At 43.1% G+C, this 17,153-nt stretch overlaps 1 protein-coding gene across 4 annotated transcripts in view; it reads left to right on the top strand.

The window, feature by feature from the left end:
• Positions 1-17,153, top strand: part of LOC306771250 (myosin phosphatase Rho interacting protein) — a 71,150-nt gene that overhangs the window by 51,315 nt on the left and 2,682 nt on the right. For 2 of the 4 annotated variants that reach the window (XM_079260373.1, XM_079260374.1), the window contains exons 15-23: positions 3,429-3,566; positions 6,706-9,198; positions 13,020-13,167; positions 13,259-13,376; positions 13,679-13,838; positions 14,958-15,071; positions 16,610-16,696; positions 16,795-16,957; positions 17,045-17,130. In XM_079260373.1, the coding sequence (XP_079116499.1) occupies positions 3,429-3,566; positions 6,706-9,198; positions 13,020-13,167; positions 13,259-13,376; positions 13,679-13,838; positions 14,958-15,071; positions 16,610-16,696; positions 16,795-16,957; positions 17,045-17,130 (3,507 nt within the window). The remainder of the gene's footprint in view (positions 1-3,428; positions 3,567-6,705; positions 9,199-13,019; positions 13,168-13,258; positions 13,377-13,678; positions 13,839-14,957; positions 15,072-16,609; positions 16,697-16,794; positions 16,958-17,044; positions 17,131-17,153) is intronic. The other 2 variants (XM_079260375.1, XM_079260376.1) reach the window with 2 other exon arrangements.

Raw genomic sequence — 17,153 nt, 5'->3', positions numbered from 1 at the left:
TAAAATGGCAGTTCCTACTTCATCCACTAGGGGCTGCAAAACAGAGCGAATCCCTATAGACTCCCATGTTAAAAAGACCAACTTCACAGCAGAAATAAACATGTTTACAGCCTGGTTCAAAAATCCATTTTAGGTTTAATAGGTCAGGTTTACCTTCATGACAACTGTGGGGGGAGTGAATTTTTTTTAAACTCCCCCATTTAAAAGTAATGTAATCTCAAAATTGGGCAAATTTAGAGGCGTGTCTTTTTGATTGACAGGTACCCGATCTCCCGCTTCAAGTAAGAAGAACGTAGAACAACCGCGGGTTTTAACCGTTTATCAACATGACTTAGCTTTAGCCCGCTTACCTCCGTTAGCTGGTTAGCTCCTGTTATCTCCGGGTTAGCTCGGTTAGCTCTTAGCTACAGAAAGCTTGGAGTTCGCTCGATGTCAATCATCCACCATGACTCTCACAGCCCCCCTCTCAGCTCCACCTCTTTGCTCATATATGTATTTTCCTGGCGAGACGACAGCATGCCCCTGCCAAGATGGCGATGGTAGGAACCGCCCACCAAGCTTCAATTCAGCTCTTCAGAAACCTACGGGTGACGTCACAGAGGCTCCGCCCATCTTTTTATATACAGTCTATGGTTCAGAGATGATATTCTTCTTGGACTTCCTGTTGTCTTTCCATCATCTCCAACCAGTCTGACCATTCTCCTCTGACCTCTGACATCCACCAGACATTCTGGTCCAGACAGCTGCTGCGAGCTGTAAATCCTGGAGATGGTTGTGTGTGAAAATCCCAGTAAATACTCAGACCAACAACATGCATAGTCACTTCAATCTAATTTCTTCCTCATCCTGATGTTCAGATTGAACTTCAGCAAGTCTTCTTCACCATGTCTACATGGCTGAATGTGTTAAGCTGCTGCCATCTGATTGGCTGATTACACACTTGTGTTAAGTAGGTGGATCTGCTAGAGTGACCAGTGAGTGTATGTTTCCCCGTGTACATAAAGTTAACTGCAGCATAGCTTGTGCATGTGCAGACTCTTGTGTTCAATCTAAAAGTTGTCATCCTAGCTAACTTCTTCATCAGATGCTTTTATGTTAAAAACATTCCTCTATCAGCCTTTTATGCTCTGACCGAAGATTTGTTCGGTAGTTCGGTATATTTAGGGGCGTGTCCTTTTGATTGACAGGTACCTGATCTCCCGCTTCAAGTCAGAAGAACGTAGAACAACCGCGGTTTTTAGCCGGTTAACAACTTGACTTAGCTTTAGCCTGCTTACCTCAGTTAGCTGGTTAGCTCCTGTTATCTCCGGGTTAGCTCGGTTAGCTCTTAGCTACAGAAAGCTCAGAGTTCACTTGATGTCAATCATCCACCATGACTCTCACAGCCCCCCTATCAGCTCCACCTCTTTGCCCATATTTGTATTTACCGGGCGAGACAACACGCATGCCGCTGCCAAGATGTTGATGGTAGGAACTGCCCACCGAGCTTCAATTCAGCTCTTCAGAAACTTACGGGTGACTTCACAGAGGCTCCGCCCATATTTTATTCACAGTCTATGAGTAAAACACATAAAGCTGTGTTTGCGGCGCCGTAAAAGCACTTTTTAATGAAGAGTGTATCGTTCTGCTGTGGCTCTTTGCCGGTTAGGGCTCCCCACTCCAGCAAACTTTCAGCCACCTAGCATCCTTTATGGGTGTGTGTGTTAGGTCATTAGAGGACCTGTTGAAAAAACAGCCATTGTTGAAGCTCCACCTCTTTCCGGGCGAGACGACACGCATGCCTCTGCCAAGATGGCGATGGTAGGAACCGCCCACCGAGCTTCAATTCAGCTCTTCAGAAACCTATGGGTGACGTCACCATATACAGTCTATGGTGTAAACAATAGAGCCTCAAACGATAGACATTTTCTGTTGTCCAAAGGATATATATCATCATATCACCCAGCCTTAAAGAAGAGGTGACTTTTTATGTTTGATCAGGTCAAACATAAACTTTACAATGATTGTAGAGTGTCAAACTCCGCCTCCTCTGGATCGGTTAAGCTGGATTTATACCACTGTATAACATGTTCCATCGCCATCGTGGCAGCGTCATGCATGCCATCTCTCCTAGAAAACACAAAAAATGGGCACCGACGTAGAGCTTAGAGGTGGGCAGAGAACGTGGGGATGGATGATTAACATCTATCAAACTCCAACCTGCCTGTAGCTAAGAGCTAACAGAGCTAACCCAGAGCTAAAGGAAGCTAACAAGCTAATGAAGGTAGGCGGGGTATCGCCAAAACATGCTGTTACCTGGCTAAAAACTGCGGTTGTACTACAATCTGCCTTCTTGCATCAATATACTTATAATACTTATAGTATTATCGTACTTATATTTAGTACCTGTTAATTAAAATGACACAGCCCTAATTATGCCAAATTTCCAGATGAGATTCCTTCTAAACAGAGGAGTTATAAAAAAAAATTCACTCCCCCCACAGTTGTCATGAAGGTAAACCTGACCTATTAAACCGAAAATGGATTTTTGAACCAGGCTGTAAACATGTTTATTTCTGCTGTGAAGTTGGTCTTTTTAACATGGGAGTCTATGGGGATTCGCTCTGTTTTGCAGCCCCTAGTGGATGAAGGGGGAACTGCAGTTTTTGGCATATCTGCATATCTTTTTGGTCTTTGTACCACCAAAGGTTGTTGCTTTATTCATACTCTTGTGGCATCTTGTATAAGGTCTGTTATAGCATCACCACCATATGCTCTGCGTAGGTCTGTGGAGGCCCGGTGTGCAGCTGTGCTATGCAAAAGGTTACGCAGAGGTACTCATTTATGACCGGACTGCTTGTGATTATGGGTTTTTTGGTTTCTGGGGCTTCTTGCTGAGTTATTGCAGTAAACACAGTAGAGAAACTGCAACATCATAGCATTACTATAACGCCGCACAAGTATAAATCCAGCTCAGATTGGTTCCTCAACAGAAGGATTCCTCGGTAGCGTTCCCAGTTTTCTAGTGTGGGAGAAATAAAGTGCCCCGACCGTCACCTGTTGGTGGAAACTTATTATTATTATTATTATTATGGTCACATACTAGTAAGAAGACAGTGACTGTTTATGTACTTAAAGGAAATAAAAATGAGCCTCAACATGTATTATATTGAAAACAACCAATATTATGTCAATTTGTTAACATAAAACAGTGACATCATGTAATTAAACCATTGTTTCAAGGGTTAAAATAGTTAGAATTACTACTTATTCAATCGTTTTGATTTGGACTGAACTTGACTGTGGGGGGAAAAAAAGAAAAATATTCACCTGTAAAGTTTTGATCCCATTTTGGGAAAGGATTGTTTTTGCCTTTGTTAACCATAAAGGGTCGTGAAGTGAAGCCACAAGGATTAACGGCTGCAACATTTTGACTGCTGCTCCTGCAGATTGAGGACCTGAAGGCTCAGTTGGAGAGCTGCCACCAGCAGCTGCTCGACTCCAACAAGCACAAGCAGGAGCTGGAGCTCCAGCTGAGGATGGCTCTGGAGAGGGAGCAGGACATCCCTACAGGTTACATCTCTCCGGTGAGTCCTCACCTCATTCTGCCATAGTGGGAAAGTTTCAGGAATCTGTCAGCTGGGCAGTAATTTCCACTTCATCGTGTAACACTCTTTGCATGTTATAAAACCATGTTATAAAATGTTGTTATAAAACCATGAAGCAAACTGACATCGAACAACAGAAAATCTCCAGTTATGTGCCTTTGCATGAGTTCATTGCATGTGATAAACAGTAAAAATCTGTTTCTACATTGGCTTCTACTAGTTTATCTCCTCTCCGTGCGTTTTATGTCTGTATAGAATGGTGCTCGCTGGTTGTTTCAGTACTCAGTGACTGACTGAAGAACTGTAGTCATGTGGTTGCTAACGTGACTACCAGAGGATTATATCACTTCAATGGAGTTTCCTGTTGCCCGTGGCAACTTGATTCTTCTCTTCGTCGCTTTCCACGACGTGGATTTATTGTTTAAAGCTACAAGCTGAGCAGAAAGGAGACAAACTGCTGGATGTCCACCTTTCTCCTTCTCCGTTTCCATGTCGCGTTTTTCTTCATTACGAGTCAAGGAAAGTGTCGCACAGCTATGACATCACGCTATTACATAGCTAACATACTGCCATCCGGCTGACGCGCCAGCCATCGGATGAAGTTACAGTTGGGCTTGGAAACAGAGCAGAGGTCAGGGTTTTACCAAACCAAACTGCTGCAGAACTTCTGTCATTTTCCCCGTCACGCTCCCCCTGTCGACAGCTAATTCAGCATCCATGTTGCATCCTATCTAACCTGTTAGCTCTCTCCGGCCAGCAGAAGACAATGGCTCTTGTTTTGTCTCTTTCTTTCTTTTAATCTTCTTGCGTTTCTTTGCTGAATCAGAGGCGTTGCGTGTTCAAAACAGCCAGTTCCTTGTTATAGTACGAAGCGAAACGTCACGTTGCATTCTGGAGTTTTAAGGTCATAAAGGGACGGTATGCGTCTTTAAGGTCGGAAAGGTACGCAGTGCATCTTTAAGGCCTGGGATAACACGAGGTGCTCAGTAATTCTGTATTTTATATATTTAATTAATACTGAAGTTGTTTTTGCAATTTCAGCAAAAAACATGGAAAAATATCCATCTATAATTTTTTTCTTCTTTTTCTAGGACCTTAAAGCTCCCCACAAGGGTTGAGAAATCCAGTGCTATGTTGTATTTATCAATACTTTATTGTGGTTTTCAATTGTTTAAAGTGGCTCTATTTAGCACATTTCAGTTTAAATTATTTTAATATGCAAGTCCAGAAGGGCAAGAAATAATCAAGCATTTTTCACAAACCCTTTCATTAATTTTGTAGTGATCCTCTCAGATCAGCCTCTGCCAGAAACAAGCCAACAGAGAAAGCTCCGCCCTCTGTCCTGATTGGTCAACTGCTAGGAGTAGTTATACTGATCAGTGAAGGTGGGCGTGGCTTTCTTCTTGTGAAAGTGGACAACCTAGAGTCCCTCCCTCCCCCGGGGCATCACTAAAATTTCAAAGTAGAAAGAACTCTAAAACTAATTGTTTCCGTCGCCATGGAAACCGAATGTAAATCATGCTGGAAAACTCAAAGATGCGTTTTGGTGATTTAAAAAAAAACAAAAAAACGGCACCGCTCAAATGGCTGGTATTCAACACTATAACACTGTAGAAAGCTCAGAAAACTAGAAATCGTATCATAGATCCGCTTTAAACATCGATCATGCTGCTGAAAGCGACGCTGGGAAAGTTACGATCAATGTTTTGCTAGTGTACTCAACTTAAAGGTTCGCTGTATCAATGTAGGAAGTTAGTCCCAAGAGTGGCTGGTTGGGACACCAGTTCGTACAAAAAATGTATTTTTTTTGTTAAAATATTAATTTGTCCACTTTAAACTGTCTAAACAACGCTGGGAGCATAACATAGGAACAAACTGCTTGAAGGGGGCCTTTTTCACTGCTGCACCACTAATCATGCAGCAGAGCAGCTGTTATTACAGATACTGAGAACTGAACCTGTACAAACTAAAAATCCAACTCTACCTAAAAGTCTAAAACAAATACAACCCTTTTATTATCCATCCCTCTGTTTGCTCGTCTGTTTCGCCGACACATCCTGATCATGTGATCACGCCTCTACTGTCACCTGTTTTTAAAATATAGAAGAAAAAAAATCATTTTAATTTTTTCTGTTAAATTTATTTTCAGTTTTCATTAAACTCGCTTCAGATGTCTTGTTTTTTTATCCTCACTAATATTTAGATTGATTGATTTAGATCATCATAAAAGTCACATTAGAGTGATTTAATCCCTGGAAGTCACTGGCATATTACCTGCAGATGTATAAATGTTCGGCACGACGTGGAGTAATTATAACCTCCTGGCTTGTTTTCTAATGATTTGCATGGTTTATTCGCATCAGTTCTTAATGTCTTTATAGATTCATATATTTATTCTGTCCTGTTACTGTGTATAACAAAATTGAACTGAATGTCTGATGCATTTCTGTGCCTGTATGTCATGTTTCGGATTGATTTGACAGAATGAAGCAGAATTACTACTTTTATATCTCAAAGGATTTTAAGGTGGAGGCACCGCTGCAATTACAACATACTGCAGAGTGTTTTCTCTGTAATTTCGGTGATGTTTTTTTGTCTTAATGAACCATTTCACTGACCTAACATTGATTATAGAAAGCATGTTTGAAGAATTAGACTGGAGTTGGATAATACAAACTACTATCTCCTCTCAGAGAAGAATTGCATCGGTGCAAACATGAGTTTGGACCAGAAACTTCAGAAACGTGTGTTAGTAGGACCTGGTATGCCTTCCATTCCTGAGTAAACCTTCCAACTGAAACTAATATTGCATTACTGACCTCATGAAATAACATTTAACCATTTAATGTGCATGCTTTGTTGTGATTTACTAACCCAGAACATTTAATCTCTTTCCTTTGCTTTGATTGACACAATTTACTAGACAGGAATTTTAAAATTATATCTGAATTTGTTTATTTTGGTTTTATTTGGGATTAATGTGTGGGAATGTTTATTTAAATTCAACATTTTTATGTTAAATAGCAGGAAGTGATTGGTAGTTAACGCTGAGAATGATTAGCAAGCTTTGTGTCACCCCTGCTGTGTGTTAACCAACTGTCTGGTCCCCTTTTCCAAGCTGGAGCACCCTTTGGGTCTGGAGGCTGACGTGACGCCCCAGACGAAGAGGCTCGAACTGGTTAGTTCTCAAGCACAGAGTTTAACAAAGAAGTACCAGGAGACCAAAGAGCTCCTGAAGCTGCAAGAGCTGAAAAAGCGCAATATGCAGGCACAGCTTGGCCTCACGCTTTCTCACCTCCCCATCAAGGAAGCTAGCCTTTCTGAGCCCCAAAAAACGTCCACGCAGGAAGCCCCTCCCCCTGAAACTGTCCAGAAAACTGTGAGCTTCTTGCTGCAGGACAGCGCCGAGGCCATCCAAGAACTAGAGGACCTTGTGACTGGTAAACCTCTGACTCTGGCGGAGTTGGGGAGAGTGTTGAAATTGCACAGCGTCAATCAAGAAACCACGGGAAGGCATGAGCTTCAAAAGCTCTTGGAGAGCTGGAAGTACCAACAGGAGATAGAAAACGAAATGATAAGGAAGAGTTTAGCCAGAGCAGGAGAAACTATACGAGAGTATGAATCCCGTCTTCTCACCATGGAGGACATCATGGGAAGAGTTCAGAAACAAAGTTTTGAAAGCCTAAAGAGCCTCTATGGTCCTTTGTCCAAAATGGAAAACCACTCTGAGACAAACGACACGACGATCGGACTCCTCTCTCAGAGGGTTGAACTTCTAACAGGTGAAAACGGCGCCCTGAAGCAGCGATGTCAGGAGATAATGAATCAGCTGACAGAGGCCGACAGGGAAATCGACAGACTGAAAGCCGAACTCATCAGCCAGCAGGGGGGAAAACAGCACCATCTCATCGTTGAGGAGCTAAAAAGACTAAAGGCGGAGCTGGCTGAAAACCAAGCGAATGCCATCGACAGGGAGTACTACGAGAGGGAACTGAACGAGAAGTCTTTGAGGCTTCACGAGGCTCTAGTTACCTTAGAGGAGCTCGGCAGTACCCTTAAAGACACTGAGAAGAAGCTCCAGTTAAAGGAGGCCACGCTCATAGGTCTGGGCTTCCAGGCCGACTATGAGGACGAGGAACCGCACCCGGCGAAAGAGCAGCTCAGACAGCTGCTTGAAGCTTCACAAGCCAAGTTTCTGGAGGCTGAGGCGAACTTGCAGTCTGCAGAGAAACGCTGTAGAGAGCTAGAAGCTAGGAACAGCAAACTAGTTGCACTGAGTCAGGAAATCGAGAAAGTCGACAGGGAGAAGTTAGCAGAAGCAGAAAATGGAGCGGCGATGCTGCCAGAGAGGTTAGAAATGAAGATAAGTAAAGATGGACGCGACGTTGATGCAGGACAGAAGCAGGTAGATGATAAAGGATTCCTAAAGCAAGTAGTAGATAAGTTTGAGATGAGGTCTGAAGCGATTAATAAGGTTTTAGAGGTGTTAGCAAGGGTAGATGTTGGTGTAGAGAGGAAGATCAGTAGTTTAAGAAGCACTTTATTTGATTCCTTGAAAGAAGAGCCAGTGAGTGGAAAAGACATGAGGTCTGTGATAGAGTGGGAGTTCTGGAGCCAGATAGCTGAAACAAAACCTGACGAAAGCAGACAGATGTGTGAACCAGACCTGATGGAGAAGTTATTGGCTCAGAAGAACCTGCTGCTCTTGAATAGGAAGGTCTGTTTACAGACAGAAGCTGAGACAAACGTGACGGATTTTACATCAATGTACAGCTGGCTCGACGACAATACCAATACTCTGATTTTTAGGCAGTTAAGAGAAACCTTAGAGGCAAAGGCACGTGATTTAAAGCAAATTGCTTCTTGTTTGAAGCTTAACAAAGATGAGGATCTCTGGTCTTTGGCACGAGCCAGCTCTTGTGTTGGGCCAGAAGACTATCTGCTTGAATCTCTTAAAGAAGCATTCACAACTTACGTGATGATTAGGCTGAAAGCTCAGCATGAAAAGGAGCTAAAGCAGAGTCAAACAGAAGTACAGACCAGCTGCTTGGAGTGTCTAAATTGTCCTAAATTGAGAGAATTTGCCAGTGAACTCCAGTCGAAGCTGGTAGAGCTCCAGAATCAGCTGTCTGGAGCCAGTTTGATGGAAGGAGAACCACCAGACCTGGTAGCCAGGCACAAGAAGGAGCTACAACAGGTCAAAGACAGTTACGAGCAGGAGGCCGTAAAGCTGAGGGAGGAGGTGGCGAATGCCAACGAGACAATTCACCTTCATTCAGAAGAAAACGTTAAAGAGATGGAAGCGTTGACAAGCTGCATGGAGAGCCTGAAGAAGAAGCACGAGGCGGAGAAGAGAGACCTCGTGGAGAGGTTTGATTGGGAAATGGAAGAGTTAAGAAGCATGATGAGTCCGGTAAACCCAGACAGGAGCGCAACAGACGTGCACGAAGCATCACATCCTTCCTCCACCCCGATGCCGACCCTGAGGGAGCGCATCCAGGAGCTGCTCACCCAAGTCTCAGTCATGACCGAAGAGATGAGGCGGCGCCAAGAGCAGGGTGACGTAACCACTCTGCGGCTGAAATACGAGAGAGACCTGGAAAACCTGAAGGTGGAAGCGCTCCTTGTCCTTACCGTCCTCCCATCTGTGATGCCTTGTTTTCCTTTGTGGCATTCCCAGATTCCCCTTCCTTCCCCCCACCTTTACTTCCCACCCTAACCCCGCTCACCGTTGTCTCGCTCTTTGTCCCGTAAACTACTTTTCCTCTGTGTTGCATGGAAACTAACCTCTTTTTAGAGCTTACGTCACCGTTGCTGTCGCTGTGCGCTGAGGAACTCATTTTGCTTGTTTCACTGTCGTCACAAAAAAACTTCCGATTGAATTAAGAAGTCAAGAAAAGACTCAAGATTCTGTTCATACTAAAGTTTGAACCCCATAATCCTGAGAAATGAGTTCCTCTGTAGATCCAAGCCCTTGTGATTTAGTCTCAAAGATTTGACCCTTTGCAACATGTCGGAAGTTCATCGGATTTTTCCATTTTATCTAATTTTCTTCGGCTTTTCTTACTAACAGTTTAACTCAACGCCCCACTTTTACTAAACAATAGTTAAAGATAACTTTTTATTTTGGTTCTTTGACAAAATATTCTTAATATTTGGTCTACTTAACAGCTTTTTCCTGAACTATCTGCTGCATTTCTGCAGGTTGGTTTTGAAACATGACTTGTTGGTGGAATAACTGACCTCATCATCTGTTTATTGCTGACAGAAGTCCTGGAAAAAGCTAGAAATTAGACTTTAACTTGGATTATTTTCTCAAAATGCTGTTCCAGAAAATAATTACTGTTGATAAAGGGTCACTTTATTCCTTTTAATCACACATTTTCTCACTTACCTTTGGTCTAGTCTGCCAAACAGATCATTGAAAAGGTTTAATACAGTTGAAAGTTAAGGTATCTCCAGCAGAACCGTTTCCACACTTGTGAGGATGAGCATGCTGCTGATGCTGAAGGTTTAGCTTCACATAAAAACCCAGTAAAACAATCCAGGTTTAAAACTTCTGCCAATCAAGTCCAGGTTGCTGTGTGGCCGAACTCCAGAGGTTCGTGGGAAAGTGTGTTTAGACATAACCGAGCCTTTAAGCTGTGGTGAGCTCAAACGCAGCTTAAAGGTTTTAGGGTTGTAGTTGTTTTGTTTTGTGAATTTTATGATTTTAAAAGTTGAAGCTGAAGGTCTTCTCTTCCAGGGAAATACCTGAGTTTCATCTTATTGACTCTCCAGATTGTTTGACTTCTTAAGCAGCTTTTCCACCAAGGGGTCCAAGTCATTACAGCACGGGACGGCTTGGTGCGCAGTTTTTTGCGCTTGCCTGAGGAAACACTAAAAATGGTGCCAAAGTACCCAGTCAAACTCACCTTATCTTTTTTGGGACCATTCCTTTGGTGTCCCAGTCATACCAGTCCAACCTTAAAGGGGCCCTTGAAATTACCCATCAGTTGATTGGAAGAATCATTATTTCCATGTTATTCTACAATAACAACAAAGTGGGAATGGTGCCTTGTTTTTAAACAATAAATTAAGTAATCATGTTAGTGTTGTTTAATGCAATAAACCAAAAAGAAAAATGACAAGCCATTAGATGTTCACCACTCATCTCCCTTGTTTTTGCTTGACGTTCTTGTTCCTTTATCAGGCTATTACATAACTGACATGTCGATTGGTATCTAGCTTAAAAGCAGGTAGTAGTTGGGTATGATTGGCTGTGGAAACACAGCGGAGATCAGGCTTGACTGAATCAAGCCATCCTGTCCTGAGCTGGACCCTTTGGTGGAAACCAGGCTCCTTGTATCCACCAACATGATTGGTGTGGTACAGGACAGGTCTGGCAAAACTAGCAAAGGGTGTGAGAATATCCAGCTTTTTTGGGACTCCAGTCTTACCCCTCCTCAGAGGGTGAAACTTGATATGCTGTTGAGGTCAAAGTAATCATCACTTCTGTACGACTGCACTAAGAACAACGCAGGAACACCGCCATGTTTAAATACATGGTGGTTTTTTTGTTTTTTTTAAAGCCACATGCCAAGAAAAAAGAACCCAACCTGGTGAATTTCCACCATTCTCTGTTTCAGTCGCATTCTTCCAAGTTGTCATTCAGAGGTGTCTATAGAGGTTCGCTATTAGATATCTGATGCATCTGTTGCTATCTGGTTGATAAGCTGCCAATCAGGTACAGTTAACTGTGGGAACGCTACGGCCATCAGGATTTAATGAACTAAACTGTCTTGAGCTGGACACTTTGGTGGAAACAAGACTTTAATGTCCTGCTTTCAGCCACAGATTAATTTATTATTTATATCTTTAATAGGAAAAAACACAATGTAATTCCCAGGCAATAAGCTGCTAGGCTTTTTTTTTCAAACTATTTGAATCCTGTTGCTTAAACAATGTTGTAGCTAATGTACAGATTTTTACGAGCTAACAACTCGTTTTGCACTTCTTGTGCACACCCTCACAGAAAAAACAGAGAAATGCATATAATAAAGCCTTCAAGGTGATCGATGTGGCTTTTGAAGACAGAATAGAGCAGTTTCACACTCGCTAAAGGTGCAGCCTATATACAGATGCAACCTATATACAGGTGCGGCCTGTATACAGGTGCAGGTTATATACAGGTGCGGCCTGTATACAGGTGCAGGTTATATACAGGTGCGGCCTGTATACAGGTGCGGCCTATATACAGGTGCAGGTTATATACAGGTGCGGCCTGTATACAGGTGCAGGCTATATACAGGTGCGGCCTATATACAGGTGCGGCCTATATACAGGTGCAGGTTATATACAGGTGCGGCCTGTATACAGGTGCAGGTTATATACAGGTGCGGCCTGTATACAGGTGCAGGTTATATACAGGTGCGGCCTGTATACAGGTGCAGTTATAGGTGCAGCATATATATAGGTGCAGCCTATATATAGGTGCAGCCTATATATAGGTGCAGCCTATATACAGGTGCAGTTTATATACAGGTGCAACCTATATCCAGGTGCAGCCTTTATCCAGACTTGTTCTATAGTCTGGAAATTACAGTAGTTTAATTTTCGGGATAGAAAATAAATGTAATATCTCAACACTTTACAAAAGCAGTTAGCTGGATTAGATTTTAGAGAATGTTCCTCTCATGTGAAATTGATTTTTTTTTGGCTCTCCTTCAGTAGTTAAGTTTTTATGATAACTGAGTCTTACACCTATCAGATCACTAGATAGTCAAGTTTGAGTCTGAGTCATCAGTCTGACGCAGGACATTTGTTCACCAGATGGATAAAGATCTTCTGTTGGAGCAGAAAGTTCATATTGCTCTGTGGTGGTGGGGGAGGGGAAGGCTTGTTTCCAGCGTCTTTCCTGAGTTTATCCATGTGGAAACAAAGCGGACCTCCTCTGTGTGATGAGGCTCAGATGGGGGGCTGGGAGAGGAGGTGGCAGGCTGCTGAGATTAACCGCAGCTAGTTCATAACAGATCAGGGATCACAGGGAGGCTGAGAGGAGGGTTCTTCTCTGTCCATACCAAGCTGGCCTCAACATTGTCTTACATCTCAGATACCTGCAGCGTTTTCTCCTGCATAAAGCCCATTTGTGTCAGCAAACATTGTAGTTCGGACGTAAACAGGAAATAGCAGCTGTTATTTCGTACACCGTTCTCTCCGATTGTTCGTTTCTTCAGCGTAGTGTGTCCTGTCGTTCCCTTTAACCTGGTTTGTCCTCACACAGGCTCAGCTTGCCTCTAACTTTATTAAGAGGAAATAAATGAACCGGCTTGAATTAGATGAGGCCTTGGATCATTCCCTCCTGTTCGGCTTATTTAAGCAGGAGAACCTGCTGATCCGTGTCCAGATGACCTGTAAACTCACGGCTCCGCCCCGCTCCATCTCTGTTTTCAGGCCACCTGTGAGCGGGGCTTCGCCGCCATGGAGGAGTCCCATCAGAAGGTGATCGACGAGCTGCTGAGAAAACACCAGAGAGAGCTGGAGAACCTGCAGGAGGAGAAAGAGAGGCTGCTGGCGGAGGAGACGGCTGCCACCATCGCTGGTAAACACAGAACAGAGGAAAAATGTCTGTGTGTGAGGAATTCCTACTAGTTGTGAGCCGGTCTCCAAGCTGCTCGTTTCTGACATTTCAGCCATCGAAGCCATGAAAAACGCCCACCGAACAGAGCTGGAGAAGGAGCTGGACAAGGCTCGCAAGGCCAGCAGCAACGCAGAGAATGCAGACATGGAGGAGATTCGAAGACAGCACGAGTGAGTTTGACGTCTCTTCCTGTTAGAAATGCAGAAGTCTACAACTTCCCACGGTGCTGAACCAACATGTCCGACTCGTTACGATCCGTCACGGGAAGATTCTGGACACAAAGTCTGTTAGATTTCAGTCTCAAGGCCTTTATATATGAACAAATAATATGATAAACTATGATAGATGATGGATGTTTGGCTTGTTGAAGCAGCTGTGTGTGACGTCTGTGCCGACGTGTCAGGACGGTAATGTCTCCTGATGCCACGCCATGCGTTTCCCCCTCTAAGCGCTGCTCTGCCGTGTGTTGCAGGGAGGAGCTGTGTTCCTTCCAGCGGGAGATCGAGGTGCTGTCAGAGCAGTATTCCCAGAAGTGCCTGGAAAACGCCCACCTGGCCCAGGCGCTGGAGGCCGAGAGGCAGGCCCTCAGGCAGTGTCAGAGAGAAAACCAGGAGCTCAATGCGCACAACCAGGTGCACAAACCGAAACACTCATATCCACACAGGGACACTGCTGAAACTGTTGTCCTGCATGAAAATAAAATCATGTCAGTCAGTAGGAAAATTTAAACAAATGATAAAGTATGAGATGATTAAAAGTTAAGGCAAATAGGGTTTTTTTTTTTTTAAAGCAATGTATATTGAATTCTATGATTTATTGTGTGTATTACGACTGTATGCTGTTTAAGGTTCATTGTAATGGAATTTAATGTGTATTACTGTATTTTTCATGCTGTGACAATTTTACGATGTCATTGATAAGGGGATTTTGGACTAGATAAGTGCCCAACTTCTTCCAAAACCCTTTTTTCAAACTTAAGAAGTTTATTAGGGCTATACAAAGTATAACAGGAGCTTATTGTTGTTGAAATGTTTATTTTTATAAGCACAACTCGCCCAATTTTGACCCCCTTAGCCCAAAACTTGGCACACACCTCAAGCCCATATTCTATGGTCCGCATACACTTCAATGCAAAAATGGCTCGGCAGCGCCCCCTACAAACGCCAAAAATGGCACATAGAATGGGGTCAAACAAATTTAGTTTAACATAGGACGACGAAATTTGGTAGACACGTCTAACACTTCAAGCCGAGTAAAAAAAGTTAATGAAACACATGTTGCCATGGCAACAGGGTGTCCGCCATATTTGCGTTTACAACCATTTTTTTGCCCGTTTTTTTTTTTTTTTTTTTTTCCCAATTTGGGCGCATCGTATTTGAGCGAACTAGTCTGAGGGGATTCATGCGATTGGCTCCAAATACATCTTGGCATTTACTCCCATTTTCTTTATTTAAAGCGAATCGTATATCCACATAGAAATACAACTGATCTGCACCAAAGATAAAGGCTTATAAAAGTGTTTTCTCTTTAACATTGTCCACAGTGTGGGATGGGGGTGGGGGTTCGGCATGAGGCTTGGACCCGATGGATGCCGCTTGCGGCTTTAATCTTATTTGTTGTTTGTTGAAACCAATATTTGTTCTTTTAAAAGTCCTTTTTTTTTCTTTAGTTCAAAATAAAATACAATCTGAATCTGAGAAAAAAAAAACACAAACAAAATGTTCTGGTCTTCTTCTTTGGTTTGCATTCAGGAGCTGAACAACCGTCTGGCCGCAGAGATTACAAAGATGCGCTCCATGACGTCTGAGGAAGGACTGGGAGACACAAACACCACGATACAAGGAAAGGAGCTGTACGAGTTAGAAGTAAGGTTCAGTCAATGAAACACGCCTGAGGCCTGAAGCTGCTGCCTCCTCTCAGGAAAGCTTATTTTAATTTTTTTTTAATTGAAAAATTAGACATAATATTGTAAATACAATACAGTAATCTTTTTTAATATATAACTCCCTGGAACAAACTGACCCTGTCGCACCATAAAGAGAAAAAAAATGACAGAAACAATAATAATTTAAAGATTAAGTTACTCATGTCAGATAAGTGAAGGATCCACCTTTTTAATCTGATCTAAAATAGGTTGCCAGATATTGAAGAACTTATTGACGCAGCCTCTTAGAGAGCACCTTATTTTCTCCAGTGTTAAATGACGGAAAAGATCAACAAACCGTCATTTAAAAGATGGAGGATGCTTTTCCTTCCACTTAAGCAGCACAAGCCTGCAAGCAAGAAGTGTAGCAAAGGCAATAACTACTTTTTATACCATGATCTGGGTGAATACTTGATTCTGATTGGCTGCAGGTTGTCATTTAAAAAGTAATATTAATAATAGTTCTCAAACAGCAGTTGGTAACCGTGGCAACAGAAATGTTAGCGACAAACTGGCAGAAAGAATATCTGGACGGACAACGTCAGACATCACATAAACATGATAAACATCCTCCCCGATTTCCTTCATGATGTGAAGAAATATGCATTTCAGGCAGAAAATAATCATATTTTCACTGGAATCCGTTAAAAGGAGGGGGACGGCACTTCCCTTCAACAGTCTTTTATCTTTCAGACTCGATCACCTGACGGCGCGCCATGCGCACACACACACACACACACACACACACACACACACACAGACACACTCACGTTTATACACACTGAACTCCCCACAATTACCCCTGGCTGCAGTGTGCAGACTGAGGCGCATTATCCGATATTTGTTGCAATAGTATCTGCTGCCCAACGCGCTACAGGTGCTCTCAAAGCCGGTTACCTTGGAAACGCCACAACACAAGACATTAAATAGTCCGCTCTGCCCTTTCATGTGAGAAACATTATTTTAAAAGCCAAAACAACATTAGTAATTGATCTTTTATTATTTCCTTTGTGAGTGACCATGGTACCTCCGAGGTTTCCATTATCAGAAAGGTTCACGCCCCTGCGTCGTCCATTAATTTCTGATAATGGACACCTCGTCGGGCATTATCCCTTACATATTTTTGACCGCTGAAAATTTGTGGTGCAACACCAAATACTGCAGTGTTGGCCTCAGCTACAATGTTAATCCCAAATGCATCAGATAAAAAGATGAAAATACCAAAACTGTGCTAGTTTTGAACCGGATCAAAGCATATGAGATAATGTTGCAGGTTCAGTTTCACAACGATCACAGTTAGGATCCAAATCTGGTTTTGATTTTGCCAGCTTCACTTTAGTGTGATCTGTTAACAGGGATTACCCTGTGTCTTAAAACAGATTGAAGATAAGAAGATATTATTCATAACAGTTTTCCAAACATCTTCAGAGATGACAATTTCAAGTTGCTTCATTTTGACCTTTTCTTCTTCCCATCCAGGTGATGCTGAGGGTGAAGGAGTCTGAGATCCAGTACCTGAAGCAGGAAATCAACTCCCTCAAAGACGAGCTCCAGGCCGCCCAAAGAGTACTTCTAAGTTTTTACTGTCCCACTCACATGTTGTCCGAGATTTAGACGCTGAAAGAGGAATTCTGTGTCTGATGAGCCAAACAATGTGCTTCCAGGACAAGAAGTATGCAACAGATAAGTACAAGGACATCTACACGGAGCTGAGCATCGTCAAGGCCAAAGCGGAGCGGGATCTTGGCCGGCTCAGAGACCAGCTGCAGCTGGCTCACGAGGCTCTCGGCGAGCCGTCGCTGGAGGATGTGGAGCGAGGAGGATACGGTAGGAAACCGCGCTCAGAAATACGCCGCCTGCCTCGTTGGAACAGATTTGTTTTAACTTCAACCCGCTTCTTTCCCTCCCTAACAGATATCATGAAGTCCAAAAGTAACCCTGACATCCTGAAGATGGCGGCAGCTGCAGCCAAACGCTCTGAGCGCAACATGAGGTCAAAGGTAGGTGAAGATGGCGGCGAGGA

The sequence above is a fragment of the Telmatherina bonti genome (assembly GCF_933228915.1).
Source record: "Telmatherina bonti genome assembly, chromosome: 21".
In the NCBI taxonomy this organism is placed as follows: Eukaryota; Metazoa; Chordata; class Actinopteri; order Atheriniformes; family Telmatherinidae; genus Telmatherina; species Telmatherina bonti.
The sequence above is the reverse complement of the archived record's forward strand: the minus strand, read 5'-3'. Positions and strand labels throughout refer to the sequence as shown.